The sequence below is a fragment of the Phallusia mammillata genome, chromosome 1 (assembly GCF_965637545.1).
Source record: "Phallusia mammillata chromosome 1, kaPhaMamm4.hap1.1, whole genome shotgun sequence".
Lineage (NCBI taxonomy): Eukaryota > Metazoa > Chordata > Ascidiacea > Phlebobranchia > Ascidiidae > Phallusia > Phallusia mammillata.
In genome coordinates this window covers 32,379,391-32,392,473 of record NC_137252.1, presented here as the reverse complement: position 1 = coordinate 32,392,473, position 13,083 = coordinate 32,379,391, and the positions used below count along the sequence as shown (strand labels likewise).

General features: G+C 37.1%; 1 protein-coding gene across 3 annotated transcripts in view; it reads left to right on the top strand.

Annotated features, from left to right (window-relative positions):
- LOC145215056 (zinc finger homeobox protein 4-like) overlaps window positions 1-13,083 on the top strand; it is a 60,086-nt gene that overhangs the window by 10,475 nt on the left and 36,528 nt on the right. For 2 of the 3 annotated variants that reach the window (XM_080083719.1, XM_080083703.1), the window contains exons 1-5: window positions 9,338-9,453; window positions 9,858-10,314; window positions 10,487-10,637; window positions 10,704-10,854; window positions 10,969-11,094. In XM_080083719.1, coding sequence (XP_079939845.1) covers window positions 9,897-10,314; window positions 10,487-10,637; window positions 10,704-10,854; window positions 10,969-11,094 — 846 coding nt within the window. In that variant the 5' untranslated portion in view covers window positions 9,338-9,453; window positions 9,858-9,896. Of the gene's footprint in view, window positions 1-9,337; window positions 9,454-9,857; window positions 10,315-10,486; window positions 10,638-10,703; window positions 10,855-10,968; window positions 11,095-13,083 lie in introns of those variants that run through there. The other variant, XM_080083710.1, reaches the window with a different exon arrangement.

The window sequence follows — 13,083 nt, the reverse complement described above, 5'->3', positions numbered from 1 at the left end:
ACGCTGTTTTCGAATTTCTCATTGTCCCCCTTTTTGTTCCCCGGATCAATCGGTTTTGTACTAGGACCTCCTACGCTGTTGTAATGCGTGTTTGTTAGGTACGTTTACGTTGGATAGCAACAACAACTTTTTTTAATGATAATTAGAAATATGTTTAACTATGTAACATCATACACGGCCTGTCTATATGTTTCCCGACGAATATAACGGCCCAAATGGACGTAAAAAGCGACTTGCTTTATCTATCTTTTTTACGCGCTCCTTGTTTGCACCTTTTCATCAATTTTTTATGCGACTCATGGGTTTAGTGGTTATAAACGGGTATAACTGATGTGGCATTTCATATCACTGATGATGGCAAAAGGGCTTCTTCGAGGGTTGTAACGCAAACAATTTTTGTGTGTAGAAATTAGTGGGGAAAAAAGTAACTCTAAACTAATTGCAGAGACATTGTAGAATGCTATTTACCACATAAACTCGAAACTCAAACCATTATCAAGCCCACCATCAAAGTCACAATGTGTTGTGTTGACTTAATGTTGATGCATCCGGTTAGACAATATTGTCACAGTGAAGTAGCCAAATATTATGGCGCCATCAACTTGTCGAGGTTTTGATGATTTCATTGCGATTCAAACTGGAACAGGATTTGATGACACAAGTTTCGAAACGATTATTCGATCTGATTCATGTTCTGCTTCCCAAACGATAAACATTGTTATTGAAGTCCCCATTTCTATCAAAACCAAAGCCCCTTTGTTCTATTTATACGTTAAACACAGATCGCCCCGTTTAGGCTAAAGAAAATTAGGAGCAAACTGACGTTATTTGAAAATGGATAGTGACGTGATTACTCGGGATTGTAACTTGTGACGTCATACAGTAACGTTGCGTTAAACAATCATTGCTCTGTGAATTTTAGATTGACCAGTCGCCCTTGGAAGCGTTTTTGTTATATTTTTGTTTGATGCTAGAACCTTTAAATCGTAATATTTAGGCATACAACAAATGCTTTCAATTGTCGTCCGAAATTTGAACGAAAAATGCACAGCTTTTTAAGCATTCAATTTTATGAAAAACTTGCTTATAGAACCAATGATGCTGTAAAGAAATATATTTATCTTAGAATCTTAAGGATGAATGAATTACAAATTTATCATAAACTTGAATCAATAAGTATAAGGCTCATTATATTATTTATCCACCAAGCAACGAGCTGGGTGATTTTAGTTTAAAGTATACAGGATTGTTCTCAAGCAATGCAAAAAAGCTTGCCCAGTGGTAAAATTCGAACCCTTTTACCTATTACAGTCACATGTGACAAAATGCCGTGAAAAAAATCTATTTTAATAGCATATTGATTACGCAAATTAATTTTATGACATTACAACGACCGTCCTTGGAGATGTTTGTCTCACAATCGACTATTCTAATCACCCTCGCCACATTTTGTCAGATTATTTATGAGAGGTCTATTATTGGCGCGAAAATATGGGACCTCTATTTGTTTACGTCGTAAAATCCCCGATTGGGTGTTAATGTTACGACGGTTGTGGGTTCGATTACCACGAACCGATCGGGCTTGAATCGATCAAAACAACGCGAAATCTGGCGACCGACTGCAGCGATAAACTAAACGATTTAAAATCACCCGTATGTTAAATTGGCAATAAAACAAAATTGGACGTTTGGCGATTTTTTCGTCTGCAGTGCAAATAGCACGTAGTCTTATCCTTGATTTTAGATTTACAACAATGTGTATTTCGCCTATCAACGAATAAGGTTGAAACTAGCTTAAACAATAATACCAAGTATTATTACATAGACCCACAAATTCTGGCATAAAAATCTTCTAAAACCTGATTTTCAAATCAGAAAAAGCCATACTTACTGTTGCTTAATTCAGAGCTCGGGGAATGAAATGACTTTTTGTGAGTGTTCGATTGACCGACTTAATGACATACAAAACACTTTTGTGACTCAATTCTTGTCATATTAATTGAAATTTTCGTTTGGCCGGCTCAGGGTAATGTAATGCTAAGACAAAACATGGTTTTTAAAAGTGAAAAACTAATACACTGGCAAGGTCCTAGAGAGTTGAGTACAAGGAGCTTGGTTTTAGACCCGCTGTGCATTTAAGATCCTACATTACGAAGTCAACTGTCATTATCCGCAAAAGGTATCTAATGTGGTTTTCAATTTGTTTTAAATGGAAGCATTACTTGAACTTTTGATCTTGCTGTTTTTAGTAGTAAACAAAAACTAAATACAACTCAATAGTTAAATGTACGTGGGCGGAACCGTTCCATGGGCGAGATTATGAACATAAAACTTGATTGAAAACGCGTTTGGCGCTAAAGCAACAATCGTCTATTCCCAAACTCCCGAGCGATTGTTTTCATTCGATAACCGTCGTGTATGACGTCACAAAACACTGTTTCTTATCGCGCTCGACGGCAAAAACCGAGGAGGCATCAAGCTTTAATTTAGCGGAGTCGCGCTGAGAGCGTTAATGGCGCGACTTTGAAAGGAATTCGAATCGTGCGCGGACAATGGTTGTGGAATACTTTTGCCTCGGCACCAAACAGGATGTCGAAAATGCTTTTGCGCCTATTGTTACGTAGGCAATGGGGCGTTGTGACGCATTAAAACAGCGCCGCGTAAATCGTGAAACATACCTAATTGCTTGGAAGTGTTTGCTTTAGCAAGCCTTTGATTTTTCGAACGTCTCGGCGCCGTAGAAGCGCGATTGAGGTCTTCATTAATAACGCTGGGAAACCTTTTGCCCTCTAGAACATCACGCCATTGTGGGAAAACCTCACAGATTAACATCTCAAGATTTTACGTCGCCAGAAGGTATTAGGCTGGCGTTGGGGGAAAAGAGAGGGGGGGGGGGGGTCGCTCGATTAAAAATGCCAGACAATAGTTCTGTCGACCCGTGCGATACACTTATTTTCGAATATTAACGCGGTCACTGGGCATTTTGCGAATTGTGCAAACAAACTAAATGGAACGAAACAATTCGAGCCGTTCCATTTAGATGCTGAGGCGGGATTAGGGAGGCGACAATACAAGCGACACGTTTTTGAATTGAAATGCCGCGACTTTGCGACGGAAATCTCTTTGATCATTCTAGAGATTTAATGTGTTTATTAAAAAACCTCACCTGAATCGCGAATTCAATTGTGACCTAATAATGCCATTTCTTCCTACGCCTTTATGTGTAATATTCTTAGTTGCCCTTCCCAATAACCTATCCCCGAAAGTAATTTAGTGTGGATTATTTTTTCATCAATATTTATTTGAAACGCGTGGGTTTGTGTTGTTTAGTTATTTCGGATGAGCCGATCCGTAAATTTAAGCAGTAAATCTGCATCCGTAAACTTTGGGCTACCCTATGTGGAATTATTTAGCTTTAACGTAATTCGAGGGCATATGTCGGTGCTTATTGCTTACCGGGTGGTCTTCATAATAATGTTTAATGAATAAATGGTTTTCTGTTTATTGCAAAGGTTTTCAACTTGGGCTAAATCATCCCCAAGGGGTTAATTTAACATAGTTAGGTAAATGTTAGTAAGCAAACCTTTTTTGAGCATGCGTGTTCAAGAGTCTTAAACCCCAACTTTTTCTTCATAATCTATCAAGGGGTTAAAAAGGTCAAAATGTTAGCTTATTATTACAAAGCAGTTGTGCAATAATGTCGTAATGGTCATAACTGTTTGTTTGACGTAGTTACATAATATCAGAAAGGTTTCAAACTCGTCACAAGAAAATTGTGAAATATATTCTTCTGGAAATCCAATTGTTTTGAACAGTTTTCATACGAATAGTTTATTTTGTAGCAACACCTACAAAATTTTGCAAAAATGAATTTTTAATTCGTTTGCCATAAAACGTCCATTCCCACGCTATGGCTTCCATTTCTCCTTCAAGTGCTTCTAGAACGAATTAAATTCGCCTGCTAAGTCACTGTGACGTAATAATCAAGGTTCTTGGCAAACAGACGTTTCAAGATTAACAATCGATCATACAATTAAAAGTTTCCTTCCGTCAACAGCGGGCTGCCGTAAATTTAACTCCAGCTCATTAGTTTAACAGATGTGCCTCCTTTGTCCCGAAACCTTCTTTTCATCGATTTTTTATTTTTACAATTTTCGCTTTGATCATTCGAAATACGAGGAGATTGTTTGATGTTGCCATGGTTATTCATTCACTTTCTGTAACAAAACAATTCACATCACAAAATGTAGAAAATTTGGTAACGCAAAACTAGCACCTATATAGTAACGTTGATTTTGTTGTTTGTTGGTTTATTAAAACATTGTACTTTAAAACGTAAGAAATAGCAACTGGGATGTCACATTGAAGCTAAGTAGTTGGAAAACGGGAAGAATTGTTTTGGTTTTTATGAAGTCACAAGTTGCAATTGTGAAGTCAGGCGGAAGTTTGAATTGAGTTGAGTTTATTTCGGATGGTGAAAGACAACATAGCGGCACAATTGCACTGAACAATCACCAAGCCGGAAATAGCTGCGCAACGTTAAGACGTTATTGAGCGCAAAAAGTGGAGGGCACAATTGGTGGATCATAATTAAACCCGCAGCTACACCGTATTATGAAGATTATACCAAAAACATTGGCAATCTTAAAAAAACGTTAGTATGAAAAAAAAACAGCTTCTGGATATTGCGAACAACAAAGTAGAAATTCGACGATTCAGGAATTTCATGTGTTTTGTTGAAAATCTGTCAACGGTGGCAAAATTAAAATCCGCTGACTGCTGGCAGTCATTAGTCGGGCAAAAGGCGCGAACAGACCCGGTGATATTGATTTTCATGGCAAGTGACTTTATGCTGATGCGATTGCAATGAGCCGATGTCAAAAACACCTTTGGTTCCCAGCGCGATTGAGTTGGGTTCGCGAACGAGCTTCGTCCGATCACCCGTTAATTTTTTTTGCAAGCTTTAAAAATAAATAAAAATATCTTGCAAGCGACTTTTATGGTTGACTGCACAAAGCTTGTTTGAGCAACCCGCTTTATTCGTATCGTATATGGAAACCTAATGTTTTATTGGTTCAATTTAAAGTCAACGTGACTTCGATTGTATTTCCCAAGACGCAAAAAACATGATTTAAACGACTTCACTCTAACGACAGAACCTTCAGTTTTTTCACCGTTCCGATTCATTTCTATCTCCGCTTAAGCTCCCCTGTCTCTCTCGTTAGAGAAGAGCTCTCTCTCTTTTAAGCTCCCTCGCCGCCCCGGATCTAGGCGTCTTAATGCCCCTACGGTTGGCTGCCGAATTGTTGGGCCTGGGCGAAATTAATGACTGGCGATAATAAGCAGACTTTTTTCCCTGTCTTGTGCGACGATCGCTGTGTTCTAGAGAGAAATATTTCGCCCGTCTTGCTGAAATTAGCTCAGCGTGGCGTTTTAGAGCATCATGCTGCTGAATTTCGTCCAGTCGCCTCCAATTAGTTTGTTTTAAGCGACAGTGGATATTTTAGTTTTATGATTTATAGTTTAAGACAGTTTTAATGTGCACATCATACAGGCTCGTGTAATTAATAATTAAGTGCGTATGTTTCATTTTCGATGAATAATTCATTTCTAATTAATGTACATCACGTGTGCTCTCTGTAGTTGGGATGATTTTTGTTTATTTACTTCAATTTTGGGGGTTAGAGGAGCGGTCTAGCAAAATTGGAGCAGGCAATTTTGGGTTCTCTTTATTCTGTAGCAAGCAAGGCAGTAACGATTACTTCAAGCACCTAATAGCGTAATTGAGGTCAAACATAGGTCACTGCGAAATTCGTGAGCTCAACCCGGAAAAGAAAACGTTTTAAAGTCAGGTGTAGCCACTGTGACGTCATAAAGTTTGTTAAATTAGTTTAGGCTTATTTATCATAAAAGTCAATTCTAATACACATTTTATCAAGGTATTAAGATATTGAACGGAAAAATGCAGCAAATTTAAAAATAAACCTTAAGTATGCCATTGTGATGTCACAATTGCACAGACAAAGAGTCTGCAATTTCTACGGTCTACAAACTATGGCGTGACAAAAGCAGCGCTCGTCTGATTAAGCATGTGAAGAAACGATTCAAAATTGAATTCAAAGTCATTTTGCTCTAGTACAAAATAATAGTGTAAATAACAAAATTTATGCTATTATAAGCGAACAATCAAATTTCGTACTTGAATAAGCATGTTTTGTGTATTTGTGTGATTTGGTAATTCGTACTTCTGGAGAATTTATTATGTAAGTGTAGCAAAACGGAAGAAAACATTCGCATGCTTACAATACATGTCAAAATGTCCTTTGTTTTTTCGAAACTACAAACGTGTTGCAAAAGCTGGCGTTTAGTTAAGAAAAGGTACATACGGATACCCTAAGGTGCAATTTGAAAATGTGTCAAAAGACGTAGAGAGTTTAAACAGCGAATTTATAAACTCTGTTTTTATCATTGTGACGTCAAACACAATTACGTGCAACATAAAGCATGTTCTAAAAGCGGCCAATTAGTTGCCTTTAAAACCAAAATGTCGCATATGCGAGTAGCCTGTGTGGCAAAGAAACAGCCAGGAAAGAAAATTAGTGCTGTGTTTCGACTTGAAAGGCTTGAAATTCCCATTGGGTTTATTTTGCCTTCTGCCGACAACTCTGTCATACGGAGTCGTCTAACCGTGACGGGATGCGCCAATTAAGCGTCGGGGGGCAGCGATGCGTTACGTGAATTTCCGCTGATGTTGAAAGATCGCGAATGTCTTTGCGCTTCGTAAACTTTAAAGACCTAATGAGTCTCAAAAGTAACATTCATTATACCCACCCACTCTTTTAATATTTTTGACGCCAATTTTACACGTAACAAGAATTTGTGTGTGACGTCATAATAGCATTACGTTACCACCTAATTTTCACCGATCATTTTTTTGACAGCAAATTACACATTTTAAACATAAAAAATGGTTTGACCTTATCTAAAAAATCCCCTATATTGACTTAGTTTCGGAAATGCACTTTTTAACTTGAAAATAAATTTTATCTACATGTTTGTTTAGAGCCCTCAAATTGACTTGAACATTTTATATTATTTCTTTTATTCCAGCAGCTTGGCATTTAGTTTGATTTCCAGCGTACAGGGACTTTGTAATTGTGATTGATTTTTTACATTACAGTACTTTCTGTAATTCGATTTCAGCACACTTTTAGCTGGTTAATTAACATTCTTTTCCAATTAACTGTCAGCTTTTAATTACTCCTCCCCTCTACAGTCGTTTGAACTTTCCAAATTCGTTTTTCACCATTTTTATGTTTGCTGTTAATTTTGGACTGGCATTAAATTAGGTAAATATTGAGTGTCAGTAAATTGACTTCTCCAACGTAAAGTCAAATCCCTTTCGTCAAGAGTAATTGCTTTTTTAATGACCCTGCTTTCCACAGTCGCTTGTCTGATTTTAAAAGCCTCCATGGGGTGCGTTATTTTCACAACCGTTGGTGCGGACGTATTTTTACGATCTTTGTGATTAAACGTTTCAAGCAATAAGGCTTTTGTCTGTTTTCTATCGCAAATGTCGTCCTAAAGATTGATTAGTTGGCGGTGTTGAAACTGTTTGCCTTCGGAAAATGTTAAATTGCGTTGCCTTAAACGATTTAAGTAAATCGTATACCATACAGTAGTAAAACAAAATACATTTACGTTTTTTTTTAATTTTCTGACGGGACCCTTTCTTAAAGGAGTAGAATATTGTTTATGCACTTGTTTTTTGTGCCCAACGCTGGCCAGTTTCTGTTTTTTGGGCAATAAAACGTGGTTTAAACTTTGTAAAATGTACAGAAGTAATAAACAGGCTCTTACAGTCGACAAACAATAACAACAACAACAACACAAAAAGGTGCAACATAATTTGTACTATCAGCATCATTTAGTATCTACCGCATTATAAAAATCAATCAACATTTTTGGCATTAATAAAAACGGAATTGGCATTTAAAAGAACATCCGGAAAGGAGAGGGGGTGAAATTATTTTTTAATCATCCAAAATACCTTTAACCTTTCTGGTGATAAACTCAACCTCGTTACAACGCATTGGGATTCCATCTGCAATGCGTTGTTTACAGATCATTTACGGCAAAATGGATCGATGTTTCGAGTTTATTGCCTTGTACTGATGAATTATTAGCTGAACTGTGTCGGACATTCAATGGAAAATCAATGGAAAGGTGTTTAAGAGAACATGGCTTGGGTAGTACATGTATATTTAATTTGTATATCCGCCATTTTAAACAATGTAATTTATGTGTTTTTGTTGTTAAAAAATTGTTAAATTTTGCTAAAGACGGTAATAGCTTAGTGTTACAATTCTCAGTTAGGCTATAACCCTTTTGTGCGAAGTTTTTTTCCCAAACTGTCTGACTTTGAACTAATGCTTGTAAAATAGCGATGCAAAATTGTCAGACCCTTTCCAATTACGCCGTAACAATTGAATTCCAAACAAAGCAATTCCGTTGGTCAAAAAAACAAGCGAATCACTCCACAAAGGATTTCCAATTTGTAGCCGAAATTTCTACGAACGGGCTTTAACGACTCATACTGGCTGAAAGCCCGCGCCTGGCTTGTTTGTTTAACGTTTACGACTTTAATTATTCTCCTAGCGCAGAGTAATTATTCCAAGCAAAGACCACCAAAGGCTAACAGTCATTAGCCCCATTCTCAACTATATGTTGGGATTGCCAGCATTCACGTAACAATGTTGATTCTGACGTAACAATCAACAATCACAGGTTGTGTGTGTTTGAATTGTGCGCGCCGTAAAAAGGGATTTCGCTTTTTGTCTTGCTCTCCGCTAGCAGAGCTTGACACAAATTAATTGTTTAATTTCGTGATTTTCTGATAGGCGCCTCGTTTGTTCAAAGGCGTGGTGCGACCATTCATTTGTTCTGTACAGTATAGGCCTCGTAGGGCTTGACTTAAAGCTAACAGCACCTATAAAAAATTTGCAGTTTTATTCTGCCAAATCAGTTCTTTTTTAATAAAAAAAACTAAGTTGTGAAACAGAATAGGCGGATATAGTAACTGTTAAAGCTGTGTTATGTACTTGCTTCAGGGATTTACTGTTACATGATTAGTTTAATTCAAATACATGTCTTAACTGTATTGTTTGGTTTCTTCCAATTGTTCTGTGACTTCAACTTAGCGTAAAAAACGTTGCTGTAGTTTGTTTATGTACTGAATGTTGCGTTGTGTGCTTAGGTTAGTATTCAGTAGTAACTTTTAGTAAGTATTGTTGTAAAAGTTGTATTAATTAATCAGTATTAAAGCTTTCTTTAACAGATATCAAAAGCGGCAGCTCTGAGTTTGTTTGTCAACATGAGTTCACTGTTCAGTGCCTATAGTTACTGTTTATGCGCCAACAATGAGTCAGGATAACTGAGCTGCAATTTTGGCACGTGAGTGAGTTTTATAGTGCAGATTAAACAGTAGAACATGCGTAACTATGTTCTACTGAAGGTTACAAAAGTGTAGTAAACATTGCCAAATGTTCTTATCTCAAGTGGATTTAAAGAACATACGTTAAACGAAGACACGAGGAGCTTATTTAACAAACCTTTTTCTAAATGTCTTTCTCTTAACTTGGTAAACAATATGACCTTGGGTTGTTAAACTTTTGACACCAGACTTGTCTTCTGCAAGGATGATTTAAAAAGGGGCGAACCGCCGTGTAATGTGTTGTTGACTTATAATCCGCGCTTCCTATGCACTGGTGGAATAAGATATTGATCAGCAAATGTATTTTCCCAGACGTTTTATCGCTTACTGATGTGAAATTTTACCCATTTTATTTGAATTTCAGATGTTTCTTAAAACACCCCAAGTCTGTGAAAGATAAACAATGACGTCACCTACGCATACTCACGGATCACTTCCATGCGTGGATCAGACAGAGCTTACTGATGTCACAAACTCAAGCACTGTGACGCAATCATCCTCTCCCGACCCACCGTCTGGGGCAAGGTCATTCCAAGGTCAAATCATGTACCGAGCCAACGGTTCCGCGCTGTTGATTTCGAACAACGTCACCGATTCTGACCTTATCTCAAAGCTTTCTGACCTTCATGACGCAGCGTACGATGCCTGTGACGTCACAATTACGTCATCTATTAACGCGAATGCAAACAACAACAATATTAGTTGTGAATCAATACCGAAAATTCCCAGGTTTCTTACGTTTTTTAATAATTCTGCAACCACTTGGTGGAGTCAGTGGGAGAAAGACCGTGGGAAAACGGAAACAGTGACCGGAAGTGAAAGTAAGTCGGGTTTGCGTTTGATTTGAGCAGACAGTTAGTTAAAAGTATTTTCTACTGTAGTTTAACTCGGTTGGTTTTTATCAAAAAAAGTCAAATGTCTAAAATTGCTTTTTCAGTTTAAAATCAGTGACTCCGTAAGTTTTGTGCTGTAACTTTATTGCACCATTTTTAGGTGGAAATTCTTTTGAGAAGATCGCGAAAAGTTTTCGAGTTCTGACTTTTAGCGAGGGAGATGAAAATCTGAAGTCTTGCGATTCCGAGTTCGATCGACTGATGCAGATAAATGCTGCAGAAAACGATGCAACTTCTACCGAACAGCGAAGGTAATTTAAATCGGCTAAAAATTTGCAAACAAAAACAGGGTTCTAATAGCCTTTCGTCTTTTTCAGTGAATCCCAGATACTTATGTGCTTTCCATGCCGCCTGACTTTCGACAGCATGACGTCATTCCAGAAACACGTGACGTCAGAGCATGATGTCACAATGAATGAACGAGAACGTTTAATATCGGAAGGAAAAGGTGCTGGAATCGTATTGCAGGTATTTCCATTTTGTGTCATATTTCTTTGAACTAATTCGTCTCTATGTGATGTCACAAACGTATTTGTTGAAATCGAATGCCGCGTTTGCTAAATTTTAAAGTTTTGCTTCCAGAAATCCTCGACAGGAAAAAGCATACTTTGCTTTCTAGAGAAGATACAAGCACCGAAACAGGACGTCACTGGCACTGACGAACCTCCGGTAGTCATGGAAGCGGATGTAGCCATGAGTGGCGATCAGGTACAGAACAGGCAAATTCGATTTTAGGGGATTTGCTCAATTAGAAGACATGGTATTGTGCTAAGATAGGCGTTTTAACAGCATGATTGTTTTGGAAATGGGCGTTAAAGTTGTGTGTGGAATGAGAACCAATGATAGAAGTAGAAAAAAGTCTAAACTAACTGTTTTCAAAAATAAATGATTACATTTTTCGCTTGTTACTTGTAGAAACAAAAGTCGCCCATTAGTGATTGATCTTGAAAGCAGTTGTCTACTTTATATTGGTATGGGCTAATTTTAATGATTCTGAAAAATTCTATATATTTTGTAAATTCAAGTTTTTTAGTGTAAACATTGCGTTTAAGTTAATTCGAAAAAAGACTCAACCATGTGAACAGAGTCCATGCGTAATCCGGCGGTATTTTGTACGATTGGTTGTCCAATCAGCGGCAATACATTGCAATGAGCTGCGCATATGCAATGTTACTCCCACCATTGAATGCTACCACCGACATTTGTGACCGCAATTTCAACAGAGACTTAATTGCCTTCAAAATCACCACAGTGATATTCCTTTTCCCATGCAGCCTGCTCCACAACCTGGCAATGTTCGATGCTGGCTGCAAGGGTTGGTGTAATAATTTTATATGATGGAGGTGTAGAATGTAGGTTTGATGCTTCTTTGCGGTTTTTAGGATTTGTTTTGTTGTGAGGATCAGGTTTAAATGCACTATTGTTTGTTGCATATGTGTTGAAAAGTATATTCAGAAGAGAACCACAGTTTGTGAAACCTTTGAATATATACTGTAGCGGTCACATTCCAATTTTAAAACAAAGTGGGATATGGAGATAAAATATAGACAAAATATTGAAACGTATGCCCGACGCAATTTTACCTTTGAATGTGACTTGTTTAGAAATTATTGCATATTATAGTAATCAGACTGTAAACCGTTTTAGTTTTCAAAAATATAGCTGTTTTTATTCAAATTTTACTTCAAAGTTAATGGTTGGACACTATATGTTGGGATAAAATGAAAAGTTGGCTAAAGAATAATACATACCTTATGAAACAATTGTAAACTTAAGACGTCACTTATTTTAAAATCATATCATTTTTAGTAAGCAGTCGTTGAACTGTATATTATTAAAAAACAAAATCTGAGTGTTTAATTAAATTTTACTCTTAAATTAAATTTTTTAACTAATTGGTTGGGTACCATATGTTGGGGTAATTTGACTACCTTGACCCCCCTTCGGTTCTTTAACGGCGCCGGGCCATTCACAAGTCGATGTGTGAGAGAAAGCGAAGCCTGGGTTCGACAAGACAGGGCAAGTGCAATTGTTTCCGCCCATCGCAAAGCTTTCTTATGCGAAAGATTACAAGTCTTCCACAATTCGCACTCAGTATTGGCCGCCTTTCAAAAATTACTGACGTTGGTTAAACGTTTCACACCGCTTTTGCAGAAGCAACTTTGCAGCTCAGAGAAAATGTTGTCGCAGTTTTTTTCCCTTGTTGTGTGACTTAGAATTTATGAGCAATTTATAACAAAGTACTTACTGTCAGTGGAAATTAGGCGACAAAGGTTTTGGAATAGCCAAGTCTGTAGAATTAGTTAAGTTTTACGTTAAAGTCAAGATAGTAAATTAGTGTGTACCCAAGAACGAAAGTTTATGTTCTGATTTATTTTTGCCATTAATTTTTTATGGTAGAAAGGTTAGGACGAACTTATGTTCTCTGTTTACTTTGATTTGGAATATATTATTAAATTTGTCTAAATTGCAAAAGGTGTTGTGCATCATGTTTCTTTTAACGAAATGTTTGTTTGTGCAAAAACATGAAGTAAGTACGCTAGTGATTTAATTAGAGCAATCAAACAAGGAAAAGGAGTACCAGAATCACATTTGGCAAAGTTTTATGAAATTTGTAAAAAAAAATCCCTAAACTTTTTGTTCCATTAAGGACCAAAAGGTTACCAATTGTAAAGTGCATAAACATTAAGTACTCAA